The following is a 21822-nucleotide window of genomic DNA, read 5'->3' as shown; positions in this document are numbered from 1 at the left end:
CAGAAATAAACGTCAGCTTCCTTTGTGGCTCACCCTCCCCCCCTCCTTTCACATTTTATCCTCTATTCTAGAATGCAAAAGGGTAACTACTAGCACTTTTCACTGCTGGGAAATCTAGTCAGCTTTGCCTTTTTAGGGTATGAATTAAGTATTGTTGTTAAGGGTATTTAATTTTCTTAAATATTTCTGTTAAGTTTGATACAGGAAAATTATGATAAAAGATTATTTTTGTTACTTCTAAACTGCAACTAACATTTTAGAATAGGAAATAAATACTCTTTCCTTCCTAAGTCATCTGATAATATGGTAAGAATATTTACCTTATTTAATAGCATGTACATTTATATATATGTAAAATGTTATTGGAATTTCAAATAACTTTTAAAAATATAAATGCTTTAAGTACAGGATATAAACGAAAATAGCACAGTGTATGGTATTCTAGTAGGTGCATAGCTCTTGCATTCATTCAACAGATACTTCAGTTCCTGTTATGCATTAGCAAAGTGTACAGTTTATAACAACTGTAGTAATTAGAACAGACAGGGTCTCTGCCTACATGGGACTTTTACCCAGTGGTAAGCACTGACAGGTAAATAAATAAGTACCAGCATCATTTGGTCACTCTTGTACTGGATTGTTTAAAAAAGCCTCATAAGAATACATGAAACAATGAGGTTAAAAAGTGTTACCAGTTAATTTTGCTTTGTTCCAGAAAATTCTGGCTTATAGATGTAATTACAAAATTGCAGCAGAACTTAATTGTCACAGTTGGTAGTATAAACTTTTTTTTTTCACATGGACAATTTTCTTGGCTAACTAGTTTCTGTTTACTTAGTTTTACAAGGTGAATTTCTGTATAAAACTCAAAATTTCCTTTCTGTTTTAGACACACTTTCACTTCTAAATGTGAGTGAGAATTGGCAGAAGTGAGTTGCACTTCTTAAAAAATGATCTTAAAGGGAGGAATTGTTTTGTAGTGATTAGAAGAGAAAGCTAAAAATTCACATTCCATAGTTTAATTCTCGGCACTCTAATTCCATATATGATGTTTCGTGAGTCATTTAATCTTAGTTTGACTTGATTTATCCAGTATAAAATCTATAAAGGGTAGTTTGAAGACAAAGACTGATGACCTTTTTGTATGCTCATTGAAATGCATTGAATTGTATTGCTTTTGCATATGGTGAGAAAGTGCCTTAGTTTAAATTATATATGCCAAATCTTAAATGAAACGTTCTTTCCAAGAATCAGGCTTGTGCATGCAAATTTATTGAGTTGTATGTTTTGATGAATGTAGAAGAGTCAAATTATAGCCTGGTCACTTCTTTTGGCATTGTAGCATACTTTTTCAGCTTGGTTTCCTGTCCTTTTCACTGGCACCAGTTTTGAAGAAATGTGGGAAATAAAGAGTAGGAATCCTTGTCATCCTGGCCCTTGAGAATAGCAAGTAAAATAACAATCAAGCAATTTATTTTGTTCCCCCCTCCCCAACCCCAAATACCAGGTTTTCCTTGCTAAGCACCTGACATGTGTTAGAAGTCAAATTGGAGAAAGAAGAGTTAGGGAACAAAAGTTCTTCTCTGAAGACCCTTTATTTATACTTCATATGTTAGTTTGAGCCTTAGGATATAGGTTCTTAATCTTGCATCCTGTGGACTCAGGTTTAGAAGGTCGATAGATGGGCTTTGAAGTCTGAAAACCCTCTGGAATTGTATGTAAAACTTTCTGTTTAAGGGCATGCGTACATTTTTCTGGGTAGGCAGTCAGTTGCCTTTATTAGTTTCTTAAAATAGTCATACTCAAAATAGCTCTCGATCTTTGGGAAATTAGATTTTGGGCAACTATACACTTATAGTGTATAGTATACACTTATATACTATACGCTTATAGTGTATAGTATAGTGTAAATTTAAATTTTGGCTGAGATGCTGAGCACTTCTGTTGGAGAGAGCTAAACACCTACTCATTCCTAAAATGATAAACATGACCTTAGTGGGTGTATTTGTACTTAGCTATTGATAACTATTAATTTTCTTAGTTGATCAGTAAGTGTCTCTGGATACTCTCCATAGGATACATATACCTCTGTTATCTGTTACAGGCTTCATAGACTACTGGCCAATATTAAGAGATTTACTGGAAAAACAACTACTAAATTAGTGATAGAAAGTTTCAAAGATTGTTAGACATGGTGCTGAAAGGCAAAGCGATTACACTGATACAGTGAAATGCCAAATACCCACTTTTGCTTTAATTTTAATTTTTTATTTTGGAAGGAAGCTGTTTTGATTAGAGAGTTGGTGTGGTAACCTTTTAAAGGTACAGTCTTTGGAAATAGACTAAGATACATATACTCTCTGGGCTCTGCAAAACAATTTCATTGCTATATAGGATTGTTATGATATTTAAACACAAACATTTATAACAAGAGTATGGCATGGAGTTGGAATGCAAATGAGATCTCCCCTACAATGATAATGTATTATATTAACAGTGATGAACAAATACAGTTATGTCTTATCCTGTTTTTACATTTGCCATTTTAATTTTTCTGTGATAATAATATAAATTTCATAAAAGTATATGTAGTATTTGATTCAGTTAAGAGAACATAGTTCTCAACTAATGGCATAGTTGTTTGAAAGGATTAATTCTAAATTGGAGTTGTAACTGTGTGTTATGTTAATATTGTTCTTTTTGGAAAAGTTAAAATTGACTGTCCTCATTTTCCCCCCAGAGGAAAATTTGCTGTGGTTAGACAGTGTATATCAAAATCTACTGGCCAAGAATATGCTGCGAAGTTTCTGAAAAAGAGAAGAAGAGGACAGGATTGTCGAGCAGAGATTCTACACGAGATTGCCATACTTGAATTGGCAAAATCTTGCCCTCATGTGATTAATCTTCATGAAGTCTATGAAAATACCAGTGAAATCATTTTGATATTGGAGTAGTAAGTATATACTTTAATAAATTTAAATAAATTTGTAGTACTTATTTTAATTGGTGGGATAAAGATAGCTTGAAATGTTAAGAACAAGAATGATAAAAATATGACAAGAACTTATAAAGATTTGGGGGCACCTGGGTGGCTCAGTCTGTTGGGTGTCCAACTTTTAATTTCAGCCCAGGTCACGATCTCACAGTTCATGAGATCAAACCCTGCATTGGGCTCTACACTGACAGAATGGAGCCTGCTTGGGATTCTCTCTTACTGAGTCTCTCTGCCCCTCCCCCACTTGCACACACACATGTGCTTTCTCTCTCTCTCAAAATAAACATTTAGGAAAAAAACTTGTAAAGATTTCTGTTGATAAAATATTAGAGAGACATGGTGTATATGTGAATATTTTCCCATATACACAAAAACTAATTAAACAGTACACACAAAAAAACCCAAATGACATCACAATGCTTGAGGAATGTGGTGAAACAAGTATACTTTCATTGCTAATAGCACAGAAAGTCGAAGAGTTTTTGTGCAGAACTACCTGATGGATAAATAGAATTGAAATCATTTATATAATTTATCCATCTATTTGAAAAATACATCCAAGGGAATGACTCATGGAGAATAGAAGGGTGAATTTGCATGAAGGTGAAGGTGTGCTTGTCACATTGTTTGTTGAAGAAACACATTTACTTAGTATTGTGTAACTTGTGAAAAACTGTTAGGAATTGTAGCAATAAGAAATAAAATATATCTCTTCCCACAACTCAGTGAAAAACTGAAAACACCCAAATAGTCAACAATTCATCACATTAAGCATGGGGTAGAGCATGGTTAAGCCAACTGGCCGGTTAATTAGTATATTCACATGTGACTCTAAAATAGTACCTTTATGAGTGACAGTCTGACACATTTATTATATGTATATAAAATGTGTTTGAACATCTACAACAGTTGGAAAAGGTTAGCTAAATTTATGTTTAATATGCTTTTAGGATCTGATAATTTTTTATAGAAGATAATTTTTTATAGAAGAAATCTATTTTATAATAAACTAAAGAGATTAAGTATTTACTTCAGAAAAAAATGCATTATAAATACAGTAATTCTTTTTAGTGGTTAACCTGCATCATTGCCTTTTTGAATGTAAAAGTATATTATGTAGCCTAGGGGTGGCTCAGTCTATTAAGCTTCTAACTCTTGATTTTGGTTCAGGTCATGCATGATCCCAGGGTCATGGGCTCAAGCCCCATATTGGGCTCTCTGCTGAGTATGAAGCCTGCGTAAGATTTTCTCTCTCTCTCTTCTGTCTCTCTCTCTCTCTCTCTTCCTCTGCCCTTGTCTCCCACTCATGCTCTTTCTCTGCCTTTCTCTCTCTCTCTAAACTAAAATAATAAAAAACAAAAAGTAATATAGCCTAATTTTAGTATTCAGGTATTTTAAGGATGAAGAAGTTTGTTTATATATTTGTAAAAAGTATGTATTTATACCAGGAAAGTTGATTACCTAGAATCAACTTATAAATACGAAAATGCTTATTTTGCAAAATGTTAAACTGGCAATTAGTTCATTTAAGAATGAATACTGGGGCGCCTGGGTGGCGCAGTCGGTTAAGCATCCGACTTCAGCCAGGTCACGATCTCGCGGTCCGTGAGTTTGAGCCCCGCGTCGGGCTCTGGGCTGATGGCTCAGAGCCTGGAGCCTGTTTCCGATTCTGTGTCTCCCTCTCTCTCTGCCCCTCCCCCGTTCATGCTCTGTCTCTCTCTGTCCCGAAAATAAATAAATGTTGAAAAAAAAAATTAATTAAAAAAAAGAATGAATACTATGGGGGCACCTGGGTGGCTCTGTTGGTTGCGTGACTGACTTTGGCTCAGGTCATGATCTCATGGTTCATAGGTTCGAGCCCCGCGTCAGGCTCTGTGCTGACAGCTCAGAGCCTGGAGCCTGCTTCAGATTCTGTGTCTCCCTCTCTCTCTGCCCCTCCCCTGCTCACACTCTGTCTCTCTCACTCTCTCTCTCTCTCTCTCTCTCTCTCTCTCAAATATAAATAAATGTCAAAAAAATTAAAAAAAAAAAAAAAAAAGAATGACTACTATGAGGGTGCCTGGGTGGCTCAGTCAGTTAAACATCTGACTTCAGCTCAGGTCATGATGTCACAGTTCATGGGTTTGAGCCCCACATTGGGCTCTGTGCTAACAGCTCAGAGCCTAGAGCCTGCTTTGGCTTCTCTCTCTCTCTCTCTCTCTCTCTGTTCCTCCTCTGCTCACGCTCTCTGTCTCTCTCTCAAATAAACATTAAAAAAAATTTTATTAAAGAATTAATACTATGTACATTTCCCATAAAACAACATACTAAGGTATAATATAGCACCTTCAAAATAAATTAGAATCACAGAAATGCCCAGGATACTATCAGTCTGATTTCATTTTTCATATATTTTGTGATTATTTTTGTTAGATTAATCTAACCTTTAAAAAGTTATCTACTTGGGTATTTTGCTAAGCAAAATAAGTCAGTCAGAGAAAGACCAATACCATATGATTCCATTCATATGTGGAATTTGAGAAATTTGATAGGTGAACATAGGGGAAGGGAAGAAAAAATATAAAAAAGAGGGAGGCAAACCATAAGAGACTCTTAAATACAGAGAACAAACTGAGGGTTGATGGGGGTGGGGGATGGGGGGTGGGTTAAATAGGTGATGGGCATTAAGGAGGTCACTTTTGGGGATGAGCACTGGGTGTCATATGTAAGAAATGAATCACTGGGTTCTACTCCTGAAGCCAAGACTACTCTATATGTTAACTAACTTGAGAAAAAAAAAAGTTATCTACTTGCATGACACTGCACGTTTGAAGTATGTGAAAAGGAGCTAACCTTTTTCAAACATAGTAATGGAATACTAGTTTTAGAGAACGAATACATAGGAGCATTGAGTACTTTCATAAAATTTTCTTTGGGGGATTTATCTAAATAGCAACAACAAAATACATCAGAAAATTTTGACACATTTTACCCTGCCAAGTAAACTGAATTCCATAAGGGCACAACTGTACCTTATGGCTGAAGTGTATAGCAAGCACTCATTAAATGTATAAATGGATTAAAATAATTTAAAAAAAAATTTTAATGCTTATTTTTGAGAGAGACAGAGTGTAATCAGGGGAGGGGCAGAGAGAGAGGGAGACACAGAATCTGAAGCAGGCTCCAGGCTCTGAGCTGTCCACAGAGAGCCCAACGTGGGGCTTGAACTCACGGACTGTGAGATCATGACCTGAGCCGAAGTCAGATGCTGAACCGACTGAGCTACCCAGCACCCCTGAAATAATTTATTACTAGATCAACTAAGACCTACTAAAATTTATTACTAGAATTTGGTTTAGTTCTTATTACTTTTTGGGTAGCATTGTCACATCAGATAATCTCAAAGGTAAAAATGTAGCCAGGGAGACTTAGTTATTTTCATAAGGTGGCATAATTTTTATGTGGTGAAAGTAGAACGGTGAAATCTTTTACTCTAATAACAATTACCAATCTGATCCCCTCCTCAAGTCATCCTACATATTTTTCTTCCTTGACTTTTTTGGTACAAAATTTAAAATCTTCAAAGAAGTTGAAAGAACAGTATAATCAATACTCATACTTTTCAGTTTGATTTACCAATTGTTGACATCTTACCACATTTATTTAGCCTTTTGAAAGATGTATAACGCATAGGTTTACATGACAGTGTACTTCTACTAAAGTACTATTATCACACACAACATATATACAAATACATACGCGAATGAAGGCAAACACTCCAAATTTCTAAATTTGTTGGTTGATGTCCCATCAGAGGACAACTCTTCTAATGGAGAAAAAGGAGGTGTACCTGAATATGCCTTCCAGGGCAATGATAATGGTATATAGGTGTCTTTTATCTCTATAGAGATATTTTTTCCTCTCTAGTCACTGCTCTTGTGTGGCTTGTTTGAACAAATCATCTGCTTGTCTACTACTCACTGCTTACATTTATTCTAGTTTCTGCTGACTTCTGTAATCTGCTTCTTGTGTTATCTGTTCATTCCCTCCTCTTAGCTCCTCTTCCTAATTTTCCGTTTCCCATAGCTCTACCTGTGTCCTGCTTTTATGGGAAAAATGGCAATCCTACAAAAGACATTGGTCAACTTACCAACCTAAAAAGAAGAGACAATCTGATTGGCTGACAATCATAATATTTGTTTGATTTTGTTACTGAAACAAACAAAAAACCCTTAGGATACTTCTGGTTATAAAAGTAATACCTATGCATTGTGTTAAATTTAGAGGATATAGAAGATAGAAATTATACGTAAACTGGTTACTTTTATGGCACGTTCCTATATTTTAAAGTTATTTTTATTTTTTGGTCTGTGAATATATACCTTCAGAAACAAAGGTTTTTCTTTTCCTTTTCTTTTCCTTCTTATGACTGCTCATACATATGAAATGCTTCTTCCTCTTGTCAGTCAGCGAGACTTCTGAATTTCAGTTTCAGCTGCTCTGAAGAATGACTGCCTATTCCATCATTCATTCATTCAACAAACCTTTATTGAACACCTTCTACACGTTAGACACTGTCCTGTTTTACCACATAGAATATGCTTTACTTGAGATATTCTTTTTTTTTAATATTTTTTTTATGTTTATTTATTTTTGAGAGTGAAAGTGAGAGAGAGCATGAGCCGGGGAGGAGCAGAGAGAGAGGGAGACACAGAATCTGAAGCAGGCTTCAGGCTCTGAAGCACAGAGCCCGATGTGGGACTCGAACCCATGAACCATGAGATCATGACCCGAGGCAAAGTCAGACACTTAGCCGACTGAGCCACCCAGTCACCCTACTTGAGATGTTCTTAAATATACCTTATAAATTTTTGAATAACCATCTGGGCGGGGGGGGAGGGTTTGCATTTTTTTAGATTTAATCTTCCAAAAAAATCTGTGGGTGCCAGAGTGACTCGGTCGGCTGAGCGTCCGACTCGATTTCGACTGAGGTCATGATCTCAGGGTCATTGGGATCAAGCCCTGTGTTGGGCTCCACACTGGGCATGGAACTTGCTTGGGATTCTCTCTCTCTCTCCTTCTGTCCCTCTCCCCTGTTTGCACTCTCTCTTAAAAAAAAAAAATCTATTGAGCTCAGTGATGACTCTGTTTTACAGATGGTGAAAGACAAATAAATGACTGATCTAAGTTATATTGCTGGTAAATAGCAGATTTGGGATTTAAATTTATATCATTTGATTCCAAACCAAGGGACTTTTTTCTATGCTTTGGTCAGCATTGTTTAGATTTTCAATTCTTTTAAAAATAATAAAGATTTGGGAAGCTACAGTACAAGATACTGGTTAAAAATGCAGATTTTTGCCCATATCATACAGACTCAGGTTCTGGTTTCCTATTTACTATGTTACCTTGTACAAGTAGCTTAACCTCTTTGTACTTGTTTCTTCATCAATCAAATGGGAATAATAACCCACATAGTTGTCATGAGAATCAAAAGTGTATGTATCTATAGAGAGAGACTAGATAGCTATAGCTTTTACTTAACAGTTTTACAGTATTTAAAAATTGTCATTTTTAGGTCAACGATTTTCCAAGTTTCTATTTGAATTTTATTTCAGTGCTGCAGGTGGAGAAATTTTCAACTTGTGTTTACCTGAGCTGGCTGAAATGGTTTCTGAAAATGACATTATCAGACTCATTAAGCAAATACTTGAAGGAGTATGTTATCTACATCAGAATAACATTGTACATCTTGATTTAAAGGTAATGTACCATATGATTTTAAGTAATACAGCATCTTTTTTCCTTCTGCTCTTGGGATGCATAATTGCAAGCTGGATTTGGTAGGAAGCAACAGTCAGATTATGACTCTCTGTACTGCACTGGGTGCACTTGTGTATGTGTGCTACATGGACTTAATTTTGTATTGGCAGAGAGGAGAGGACTGCATGTGCGAGCAGATCAAATTAATCACTGGGCTCTTAAAAACCATCATTCCTCCCTGTTCTAATTCTTCAATCATTGTACACCATCCCACTCTTACATCCTGGATTTCTCATCTTGTAAAACTGCCCCATCTCTAAAATACTCTAATCTCCATCTCTGAAGATAACCTCCTTCTAGTGCTCGTTTCTTTGCTCCCATTATATTCATTCATTTTTCCCTTGAGATGTTTAGTCTTTTGGCTCCTCCATTTTTGCCCCCCAGACCATTCAGTCCCCTTACTCAAGCCCTGAAATACCATTTTAAACTCTTACGTTATTATCCTTTCTCTTTATCTTTCCTCCACAGCCACCCAAAATCTCAATCAATCTGTGTCTTATTGTTTGAATATTGGATTCTTCTCTTTCTATATTGTCTCCCTTTGCATGATCCTTTGTCCTTCACTACCACTTTCACCATAATGATGATTCCCAGTTCTCTTTCCTATAGCCCAGACTTCTCTCCTAAATTCCAAATTATTTTCTTCAACTGCAAATTAGGTACCATTTGGGTATCTTGTACAAACTTTGTCTCAAAATTTGTCTCAAACTAGACTTTCTTTTTCTTACCCCATTTTCAAAAGAAAAAACATGTTTGTCTGTGTTGGGCCCCCCTCTGGAAGAGGGTAGTGTTAAGTACCTAGCAGCCCTGCCATGTCCCCTACCAATAAGATATTGTAAAAACAACAATATGGTACATATCAGGACGATCATGCCCCCACAAACTTCCTGTTGGGTCTTTCTCCTGCTAAGGATAAACCAAGTGTATTACGTAACACCACACAGCACTTGAGGTTGGGGATGGGAAATAAACCTGGCTTTGTATATCCTAAAGCCTGTGGTTGACAACAGTAGATCTAATTACCCTTACCTCTTCTCCTTTAATGTCTCTCTGATTTAATAATAAACAAGCATTGGGTTTTCCTGAAGTTAGACTTAGAATTCTTCTCACAGACTTTTGGAACAGCACCTTGGCAACTATTTGGGTTATGACTGTGGCAAGGAATTTTGTAATAGACTTCAGCAAAGTCTCTTGGTTCTGGGAAGCAATAGGTGACACCTTCCATGCATCAATATATCTTATTGTCTAAGCTAATAGACCCAGAACCATCATACTGAACCATTTTCTGTTTCTGGAAAAGTATACATTTTTTATTCCTTCATACTTTCTTTCATGCTGTTCCCTAGAGTGCCTTTCTAACCGGAATACTCCTATTTATTCTGTAAGGTTCAGCTTAAATATCATCTCTACAGCAAAAGTTTCTTAGACTTTATAATAGGCAGAATTAAGTAATCTTGTGTTTATTATTCAGTTTATCTCATAATCATTCAATCTGTATATTCATCTAACTTTGTTTTCATCCAAACTAAGAATCCTTTGAGTATAATTTTACCTTTATTTATCATTGAGCATAAAGCTTTTGCTAACTAGTAGTTCAGTAGATGTTTGGTGAATGACTTAATGAAATGTGTAATAGCTAAACATTTAATTTACTTCCCATCTGAGACTAGTATTCTTTTATTGTTGTATATTACTTACCAATTTTTATTGTGCTTTATTTAGCCACAGAATATATTATTAAGCAGCATATACCCTCTTGGAGATATAAAAATTGTAGATTTTGGAATGTCTCGAAAAATAGGGAATGCATGTGAACTTCGGGAAATTATGGGAACACCAGAATACTTAGGTAAGACATTCCTTTCATTTTATACACCATTTTGAGGTTTATCAACTAAATGTTATCTCTATAGGGGCGCCTGGGTGGCGCAGTCGGTTACGCGTCCGACTTCAGCCAGGTCACGATCTCGCGGTCCGTGAGTTCGAGCCCCGCGTCAGGCTCTGGGCTGATGGCTCAGAGCCTGGAGCCTGTTTCCGATTCTGTGTCTCCCTCTCTCTCTGCCCCTCCCCCGTTCATGCTCTGTCTCTCTCTGTCCCAAAAATAAATAAAAAACGTTGAAAAAAAAAAAAAATAAATAAATGTTATCTCTATAAAGCCATATTTTAGAGCATGTAGTTCCAGGATTTATTTGATTCAGGTATTTTAATGCATTGAAATTTGGTTATGACACAATAAATGAACTTTAGTGAATGTAGGACCATTGAGACATTCACAGCAATTCACATGACATTGGACATGTAAATTCAGAAGTTAATGTTTGTGTGTAACAGTTTATTACATAAAGAAAAATGGGTGAAGGGGAAGTTAAGGAACAGGAGAAAATGGAAAAAAGAGGAAAACAGGCAGTCACATGGCCCAGTCATTTTTACCTTTGAAGCCTGGGTGTTGGATAAATGTCATTTCTACTTCTGTCCTGGTCCCAACTCTGAAGCTGTTTATAAATATACATCATCTTCAGTTTTGCAAGAATTTTTAGCAGGACTACTTGCTTTTTGTTGCTGCTGCTTAAAAATGTGAGGTTTTGCCTAGGGTTGTAAAAGGAGGATTTTGAAGAAAAAGGATGTCAAAAAAAGATCCTATGATTAGATAATCTGGGAATATTGTACTATATCAACAAATAAAATCATGCACATGAAAAAAATTTAAGTTATATGAAGCAGCACATAAATTTAAAGTATTTTAATTTATAAAATTCATCTTTTTGCACTTTTTTGTTGTTGCTTATATTGATACCCCCATGCAAGTATTGAAAAGATACCACTACACAGAACAAGTGCGACTCAGCAAGGCAGCTGACTTTCCCCAAATGAAAACAAAACAAATTACTAACTTTTGAATGCAAATAGGGACAATAGTGTCCTAGAATAAATGATTGTAATTATAGATAACACAGCTCACAGAAGTATGTATAGGGTGGTACGTTGTGTGATGGACAGACAAATATATGACTCAAAGTCTTTATTAATAAAAATGTTAGGCTTTAGGAAATAATTTTTGTGAAGCAAAGTTATTATTCAAGCATAAATCCTAGTTTGGCCTCTACTAATTTGAAATTTATGATAATCACAAGATATAGAGAATTGATTTTGCACTTAAAAAGTTGGCAGGGAAGGAGATGATGGGAAGTTAATTACATAGGAAATTAGGTTTTTGATAGTCTAATAGGGATATTTAATCTACTTGAAAATGTAAAGCCCTTCCAGAATGCATAATTTACTCATAATGTTGTTGTAAATATATGTGATTCTCTTTACTCTGAAAAGAAAAACTTAAATCAGTATAATAAAATAACACAAACTAATTCTTTAAAATTTTTTTTTTTTCAACGTTTATTTATTTTTGGGACAGAGAGAGACAGAGCATGAACGGGGGAGGGGCAGAGAGAGAGGGAGACACAGAATCGGAAACAGGCTCCAGGCTCTGAGCCATCAGCCCAGAGCCTGACGCGGGGCTCGAACTCACGGACCGCGAGATCGTGACCTGGCTGAAGTCGGACGCTTAACCGACTGCGCCACCCAGGCGCCCCAACACAAACTAATTCTTTTTTTTTTTTTTTTTTTTTTTTTTTAATTTTTTTTTTCAACGTTTATTTATTTTTGGGACAGAGAGAGACAGAGCATGAACGGGGGAGGGGCAGAGAGAGAGGGAGACACAGAATCGGAAGCAGGCTCCAGGCTCTGAGCCATCAGCCCAGAGCCTGACGCGGGGCTCGAACTCACGGACTGCGAGATCGTGACCTGGCTGAAGTCGGACGCTTAACCGACTGCGCCACCCAGGCGCCCCACAAACTAATTCTTAACAGAGTAATCAAACTACAATTTTTAAAGATTCCAGTGCCTAAAATTTTACTTCTTCATAATTGTTTTTCCTGAGATTGATTTAATGATTATAAAAACATTCCTCCATAGCTACTGGTTATTCCAAGAATATTATTTGTGCTTTTGAACCTTCTGAGTATATATATAATTTGCTCAACATTAGATATGTTTAAATGTCCAATCACAGGATAATTAATACTATACTAAATTTCTATCAACTTGATATTATTCTTTAAAATTAAAGCAGTTTTATTATTATAATTATATATAATATATATTATAATTTTACATATATATACTAAATATATGTAATTATTGTAAAATAATTTTCATGTTTTTAAATTTGTCAGTATTGAATTTGAATTTTATCTTTGCTTTCAGCTCCAGAAATCCTGAACTATGATCCTATTACTACAGCAACAGATATGTGGTAAGATTTTGTTAGTTACCTAAATGCTTTCATTAAAAGTTTGGTAGAATATATATTCTGGGTTTCTTTGATTCCAAAGAAATGTAAATAATAAGGCTTTCTATAAAAGATTTTTTTGAAGTATCATTACTGTGCCACAAGAAGGCATTTACCTGTACATTCTTTTTAAGTAATACTTTGGCTCTGAGCCAAAAGTATAGAAATAAATAGGAAGATCCCTTTCCTGAAGGAAGACTCGGTCTAATAAAAAACGAAAATAGTTGCAGTACTGTGTGATATGTTCTGTAATAAGGTAAAATACTTAATGAGCATGGAGGAAACAGTAGACAAGCACCAGATGGGAGATACCTAATCTAGGTCTAAATGAACTGGAAAGGTATTTGGTATGGAGAAAATGAAGTCAGGTTTATACAAAAGTTTAGTTTTAGGAGATTATATTTCTAGGGCATTGTGAGTTTCTGTGGCAAGCAAAATCATATTTTGAATATCAGATGTCATAAGGAGTAGAACGGGAATTGATACTAGAACTTTAGCTGGGAACATGGTGGGGGTCTGACTCCATAGTCCAAGTGGAAGAGTTTAGACTTGTTCCCTGTGTTCCATGGAACTGTAATGGGCTTGCCAAGGAAAAAAGGTCCTACGGCTAAATAAGTGGGAAACATGCACTGTATGTGTTGTCTTTTTCTGCCTCCTGTGCATCAGACTTCTCGTCAATGTGTTTAAGGCTTTGAAAAGACTTGCAATGAAAAAAAATCCACCTATCCAATTTTGTACTTTGCTAAACTTGCAGACTCTGTTTGCACAGAACTTCTGTTTATGTCGCACAGATCATTAATATGTCTTTGAGTACCATTTAGGAAATGCTCCCCTTTGAGCAGCTTTGTGTACTCAATAAGGGTGTCTGAATGAAGGGCAGACTATAGATATCATGCTATATATTTGATACATTATATTTATAATTATGTAACATGTATATTCCCCTTATATTCTTTTTCTGTGAGGCAGACTTTGAGATAACACAGTTATGTTAGTTTTAATAATATAGGAAATTTGAAAAGCAATTTAAAGTCTATAGTTTACAAGTTCTGAGGACAGGAATCTGCCAAGTATCAATTTTACTTTATATAAATGTTTTCAGATTAACATATGTTTTAAATTCCCCTCTTCTCCCTTCTTTGTTTTTCAGGAATATTGGCATAATAGCATATATGTTGTTAACTCATACATCTCCATTTGTGGGAGAAGATAATCAAGAAACATACCTCAATATTTCTCAAGTTAATGTAGATTATTCAGAAGAAACATTTTCATCGGTTTCACAGCTGGCCACAGACTTTATCCAGAGGCTTTTAGTAAAAAATCCAGAGTAAGTTATAACATTAATGTGTTTAAGTACAATTACAAAATGAATCCTATGTCTGTTAAGAAAGATATATTCTAAAACAGTATAAAATTATTAGAAGTATGCTCTCAAGTTTCAGATAAAATGGGAAGAGAGGTGGTATAAGAGATCATTAAATACCAAATCTATAACTTCAAACATGGTAAATACAAAACATACAGCAGGAAATTTTGGAGTGAAGAGAAGATTTGGGTTATTTCTCTCGCACCCTGCTACTAAACCCTGAAATTCCCCAAAAGAAATAGAAGGTTTACAATACACGTGGCTGGCCGCGATAGACTTTGTTGTGACTAATCTGTAGTCAAGTAATTATAGTTATATGGGAAGTGTAAATTACTGATTGTCAAATGTTTAAGAATCAAATGCTCTTTGACCACCTGCAAAAGAAGGGGATTTGAAACCATGGTTTAGGACTCTTACTTCACTCATTGGCAACTTCAGAGCAGGAAAAGAAAAAGTTGACCTCCCATTTCTTTACCCAGAGCAGCCCCATTTACTTTAAAATGCCTTGGGCTCGGATCCTGGTTTTGTTGCTGTCAGGTCTTTTATCTCTGACCTTTACTTAATCTCCTGGAGGATTCAGTTTCTTATCAGTTTAAGGAAAAAGAACTCATGGGTTTGCTAATTATTTTATTGGCTTAATGCAAATCCACACAAATTTTCACTGGCCGTGTTTTGGACATAAATGGTTATTTAATAGTAGTATAGTAGTAAAATTACTTTTTGCTTCTGGTTATTTTCTTAAATAGTTTTTTCCTTAGGTTCTAAAATTTTAAAATGAGCCATTAAGTTTTTAAAATCAAAAAACGAACATAAAAATTTCTATAGTGAGTAAATTAACTTCTTTATAATCAGAAAAAAATGAACATAAAATGATCATAAAAGATGAAGATAAAGACTAAGAAAACATGTTGTAATGGAAATGGTGATTGTGTTAAGGTTGTAGGTCTGACTATAGATAGGTATTTTCCTAACTTTTGAAAAATTGTGATATTTGACCATATTATTTTCAAAAGAGAAAGCAAAATGTAAAAACTCAAAATACTGGATAAACATCATTCAAGAGCAGCCTGTATTTTTGAGATTTAACAATATTGCTTTTAAGAACACAGAATAATAGATTATAAATTACATGTTTTCCTTCATAGTTTCATGTCTTTATCTCTTTAACCCAAGGAATTTTATAATTTTACTAAATTTTACTTGCGAGGTTTAACATATGTCCTCAAGCTTTTTGTCTAGTCTTACCTGTAAGCTCCATGATGAATTGAATTTTCAGCACATGTCAATATTAAAGAAACTCTAGGTACTACAATTTTGGTATTGTTATTCCCTCTATACTATGAATATGTGTTATTTTCATAATAAATTAAAAAAATAAGTCTATAGTGTATCAAACTGCAGATGTTTCCAACTTGATTTTTAGTTCTCCATTTTCACTTGATGCTTTCTTTTCAAAGGAAAAGACCCACAGCAGAAATCTGCCTGTCTCATTCTTGGCTACAGCAGTGGGACTTTGGAAACTTATTTCACCCTGAAGAATCTTCCACTTCCTCTCAAAGTCAGGATCATTCATTAAGGTCCTCTGAAGACAAAACTTCTAAATCCTCTTGTAATGGAACCTGTAGTGATCGAGAAGACAAAGAGAATATTCCAGAGGATAGCAGCATGGTTTCCAAAAGATTTCGCTTTGATAACTCATTGCCCAATCCCCATGAACTTGTTTCAGATTTGCTGTGTTAGCACTTTTCTCTTTGACTTACTGGACTGAATTTGGAATTTGAAATCTACTCCAATGTGAGATTGTGGTTTGTAGCTTCATTTATGGCATGTTTATTTTGTAAATGCACTTTTGCATAGAAGTGTTTTAATGCCAAATTATTAGTAACAAGCATAATTTCGTTTCCTGTTCTGAGATACTAACTCTTCAGAGAAGAAAATATTTAAATATATGACCAAAATAAAGCTATGCATGTGAGTTTACATGTTAATTGAAGAATTCAAGTTCAAATGGATTTATCAAAATATTTTACAGGTGAGGAAAACATTGATTCGGGTTTATATTATGGTTGATATAAAACTGAACAAAACGAAGACATTTGAATTCAATAGGTTCTATGAGGTAAGTTCTATGTACATGCCTCTACTGACAAAATTTTGTTAGGATAACAATGTCAAATTTAAGCAAGAATATTTACTATTTTTATAGATGTGGGATATTTTATATTTGAAAATATTTCAATCACAAATATTTTGAAACTGCCTAAGATTTCCAGGATATATGATCTGCTACATGAGACAAGTCCTTTAACCAGAGCAAAGAGGGAAATTAGAAACCCAATTAGGGATATTCTATACAAGTTGGAGGGAAAAAAAAAAAAGCAGCATGGTATCATTTTTTTTTTTTTTGACTCAAATGTCTTGCCCTCTCTCATCATACTTCAGATTTAATAAGGACTGAAAGATGGAGACTTAGATTGTACACAAGTGTAGAGGATTTTCATCTTCCAGAATTTCTGAAGTAGAAGATACTTAAGTAAGACTGCATGTGCTCTATTTTGGGTGGCCAAACATATTTATTAATTGAGCGTAGAAGAAAATGCTGACTTATTTCAGCAACTTACAGAATTTTAGATGTTTTCTAAGTCTTAGGATATAAGCCAGTCATTCAGAGTTCTAAAAGTATACATAAAAAAATATCACAGTACCAGTAAGACTGTTAACACAGTGCCAGAGTCCACAACAGCAAGGTGGATGTGATCATAAAACCTGATGACATTATGCTCTTCTAAAGTTCTTAGGTAAAATTCCAGTGAGTGATGAGGCCCAGCAGAGGGCCATCTGCAGGGTGGCCTTATAATGGTCTTTTGTTGGAACCAATGCAAGAGTCTAAGGACAGAAGGGTGGCTGGTGACTGTTGAGTGATAATAAAGGGAAGTTTACTCCTTTTATGGTTGTCTTTGATGATTTCGCACCTGGTTACTATCAAAAATTCTGTTATATTATCATGTTAGGATAATTACCTCATGATCATGTTACTATATCAAATTAAATTATATTTTGACAAAAAAAATTCTTGAGTTTTCCCCCCTTGAATTACATATTACTGTAAAGTCTTTAACTTTCTGAAATTTGATAAGACTCCAAATAACTTAAAACTGTTTTTAATAGCCATCAGTTCACTTTATTTGACTAAATGGTGAATTCCTTTTAAATCTTTAGCATGCCTTAAAGAAAAAGTTATTTCTACTTGTGTGTGTATATGTGTATATGTATAGGTGTATGTATTTATGTATAGATAGATAAAATATATAGTCTTTAGACAACTTTCTCTTAGAGATTCTTTGCTGTACTATATTGTGTTCAACTCAGGTGCCAAAGGAGCTCTCTTCTTATGGACATGTAAATATACATTTAAATTCTTTAAGAAATAGTTTGTTGGTTCAATAAACTAGCCATTGCAGAAGCTAAATTGGGCTCTTGTATATCTAAAACTGATGAGTTTTTTCTAAATTGTAGATTGTCTAGTTATTTGCCTTCCGTATTAAGCTAATGCAGGTAAAATTTAGCAAGCCATTGGTGAAAGAGGATTTTTACAAAAGATCATATTTTATTTTTAAATTTCTAGAGGAATTATGCCATAGTAAAAATTAAAAATAAAAAAATGTTTGAATTTTAAATTATAAGCTGATTCTTAAAAAATATTTTATGCCAGCTTTCTTTTAATATGAAGAATCTTAAAATAGTTCATCTGTTGCCCCTTAGTTACTAGAATACACAGAGTTGTAAATTTCCATAACTTTTTTCCTAGCAATTTTTATTATAAAAACGCAACAAGGAGTTGCACAAACAGCATACAAATTCAGTTTTTTTTATAAAGGTTAATTTAAATATTTTCACTGTTTGAAATGTGAAAATAAATTAAACCAGTATTTAGGGAGAACTTGTTGACAAATGACTCAATTCTTATTCTTTTTCTCCCAAGGTTGAAAACAAATATCAAAAGTAGATGATGTATCTCATTAAAGCAGGAATCTTAGCCCCTCTGAGGTGACCAGATGTCAGTAATGCTTAAACACATCTGAAAATTAATGTTAAATTGTGGTGTGTTTATAAAGTTTAATAACTTTGCTTTTTGGACAGATAGGATTAAAAAATAAAGTACAGATGACAGTTACAATTGTCATTTTAATTTTTTCCCCACGGTCAAGTTAACTCTGAGCAGTAAATTTATAGGGGCACTTTAAAGAAGTAAGCAGTATGTGTTCTACAGTCTGTAATGAGATTAGGCGCCTGTCCCAGAAGGTACATCAAAACATTGCTTCCCTTAAAGAAAGTCTTGTTATAAAAAGTCAGCTGATTAATGATATAGTTCATTTTTATTCTGGCACAAGTTTTTTCTTTCATTTGGGATGGGTTGCTAATAGCTCATGGACCAGACTTTGAATAGCTTTGCTCTAAACAACATTTATAAATTGATATCTTATAACTGTTTACATTTCTTCTGTTTATTTTTGAATTTAGATTTTTATATCTGTCTTGGAAACTTGTCTTTATTTGTTGTTGTGTAAACAATTGTTCTTTAATTTCAAATTGTATTAAAATTAAGTTATCTGACTTCCAATTTGGAGAATTATTATCAATTTAGAATTTTATAAGACTTTAAAGAAGTTTAAATTCTAATTGTAAATTTCACACAAATTACAACTGCCCATCTTAACTTTCATTAAATAACTGTGTTGCTTAAGCATACTGACTGACATTATTATAAATACTTCAGAAAAAAAGTATGTGTGTGTATATATATATATATATATATATATATATACATATATATATGTATATATATATATACATCAACTTGATCCTTTTGGTTAAAATTAAAAAGTGCTTTTTTTACATTTGTGACTGTCTTTTGCTTTAAAGTATTTCTGAGTTTGTTAAGCAAACTTCCTTGCCTGGAGGTCCGAGCCTTGACACATGTCATTTTTGAACTCCTTTCCAGTACATATGTGTTTATTAGATCCTGTCTGTTAAAAAGCCACGTAAATTTGAAAACAAGTCTATTCTCTGGTAATAACTAGATACTTTCAGAAAATGTTAGTAAGTGGCAGTGTACTACATGTTGCATAAGGATGAATAAGGGATTTTTATTTACCCAGAAATGGGTGAACTGTTTCTGTTGTGTCTTTGTTTTTAGTTTAAATAAATTGACTTTTTAAAAAAGATGAATAAGGGATTCTTTAAGAAATGTATAATCTGATTATGTACTAAGGTACAATCACATCACTTACTGTAGTTCTATTCCAGTGAATACTAACACATTGATAGAGGAAATACAGGGTTAGGTTCCTACAAGCTTCTGTTTATAACATTTTTGCCAACTAATCAGTGCATAACCTTGTTTTATGTAGGTTTTTATTTAAAAGGATCTTATTTAATATATATTGTTGATTCATTAACATTGACTTCACACCAGCAGCACTATAACTCATACCTGAATGAAGCTCATCTAATAACACATAAGGCACATTGCAGCCCTGTGCTTATATGAACATAACTACAGAGCACTTCAAAATTATGATTTGGGACATTTTAAATACCAACAAAAAGCCCCAAAATGCAGAAGGCATGACACTAAATAGACTAGAAAATGGACATTTGTCTTACAGTTTGAGAGTTGAAATAAGAGCATCACTTTGCTCACCCTGAGATGGAAACGCGTGTCAGGCATCTCAAATTTTTTACCACTTTGATCATGTCTCCAAATGATTGTGAAAGTACTGTGCATGTTAATTTGGGGTTACAGATACATTTTAGCAAGGTATGTGTGTAAGTATGTATGTTTAGCAAGTATGTAAGTTCAGAAATATGGAGTTCATGAATAAAGAGGGTCAACTCTACATTGCTAAAATCATCACATAAAAAGTATGAAGTGTGATAAGAGAGAAATGTTGTGCAGAACTTAATTGAGTCTGAGGAAGGAAAAATTAATGTGTTGGAACTTTTTAAATTGTGAGCACTTTCTTTTCAAGTTCCATGTTTTCTTTTTCTGACACAATGGCATTCCCAAACTTTTCTCTTTAGCCCCTTTTTCCTCCTGGACACTGAAGTTATACATATTATCCTTATTTGGGTGTAAGAATACTCAAATGTAAAATAGCTCTAAGTAAAATCATGATCATATACTCCCTTTCTGTATCACCTCCTCACCCAAACTTCTTGGCTTCCTGTTACCTCCCTTGGTTAACACAGCACTGTTTACTCACACATCACAACTGGATATCTCTAGGTGTCGTTCTAAAAATTTTGTTTCCTTACTGCACCTCTTCTAAGAGTCATTAATTTCTATCAATAAAGTCTTTTTATATATCTTATACTTATTTTCTCTTGATTCTCACTGGTGTTCTTTCATCTAGATCTAGATTGCGTAGGTCATCTAGAAAGAGGTCAGCAAACTTTTTCTAAAAAGGGCCAATTATTAAATACTGTAGGTTTGGGTCGCCTGGGTGGCTCAGTCAGTTGAGCATCCAACTTCAGTTCAGGTCATGATCTCACAGTTCGTGAGTTCAAGCCCTGTGTTGGGCTTTGTGCTGACAGCTCAGAGCCTGGAGCTTGCTTCCAATCCTGTGTCTTCCATTTCTGTGTCTGTCTCTGCCCCTCCCCTGCTCACCCCCTGTCTCTCTGTCTCCCAAAAATAAATGTTAAAAAAAAAAAATACTGTAGGCTTTGCAGGCTGGTGTCTTGTCACAACTAGTCAATTTTGCTCTTAGAGCATGCAAACAGCCATGAACAATATACAAGCAAATAGCTGTGGCAGTAAAACTTTATTTGTAAAAACAGATGATGGGCAACATTTAGTTTGTTGACCCCAATCTAGATTATCATACTAATTCTCTTAGCTCTAGAATGATTAAAATGAGAGTAGAGCCAGAAAGACACAGGGAAGTGAGCCTTGTTGGCACTCACTTTGTCTAGCAGATACCCAAGAGGAAGAAGACTGAGTAGTCATTGGATGTAATGAATTTTCTAGAAAGGTAAGTTTGCAACTAGCTGAGAAAATAGAAAGTAGAGACCACGGGTATTTTTGGTCTTCCAAGAAATCTAGGGGGAAGGGAGGAGAACAATAGCTTGAAACGTACTTTTAAAAATGTTTTAAGATGGGGAAGACTTGCATAAGAGTGCAAGGTGATTGATGATACAAAATGACAGAGAAAGTGATGAGATCATAAGCACAAATGCAAGGGTCAACTTTGACTAGAATAAAAACTGTCTCCCAACAAAAAATGAAGAAAAAGAAAATGGGTGACAATA

General features: G+C 34.6%; 1 protein-coding gene across 3 annotated transcripts in view; it reads left to right on the top strand.

Annotated features, from left to right (window-relative positions):
* The window catches only part of STK17B (serine/threonine kinase 17b), a 32712-nt gene extending 13457 nt beyond the window's left edge, over positions 1-19255 (top strand). For 2 of the 3 annotated variants that reach the window (XM_030328329.2, XM_030328332.1), the window contains exons 3-8: positions 2741-2953; positions 8593-8737; positions 10520-10646; positions 13058-13106; positions 14293-14472; positions 15969-19255. In XM_030328329.2, the coding sequence (XP_030184189.1) occupies positions 2741-2953; positions 8593-8737; positions 10520-10646; positions 13058-13106; positions 14293-14472; positions 15969-16251 (997 nt within the window). In that variant the 3' untranslated portion in view covers positions 16252-19255. The remainder of the gene's footprint in view (positions 1-2740; positions 2954-8592; positions 8738-10519; positions 10647-13057; positions 13107-14292; positions 14473-15968) is intronic. The other variant, XM_030328330.2, reaches the window with a different exon arrangement.
* Positions 19256-21822: the final 2567 nt, after the last annotated feature.

This window comes from Lynx canadensis, chromosome C1, assembly GCF_007474595.2.
Source record: "Lynx canadensis isolate LIC74 chromosome C1, mLynCan4.pri.v2, whole genome shotgun sequence".
Taxonomy (NCBI): domain Eukaryota; kingdom Metazoa; phylum Chordata; class Mammalia; order Carnivora; family Felidae; genus Lynx; species Lynx canadensis.
Note: the sequence above shows the minus strand (reverse complement) of the source record. Positions and strands in the feature narration are given on the sequence as shown.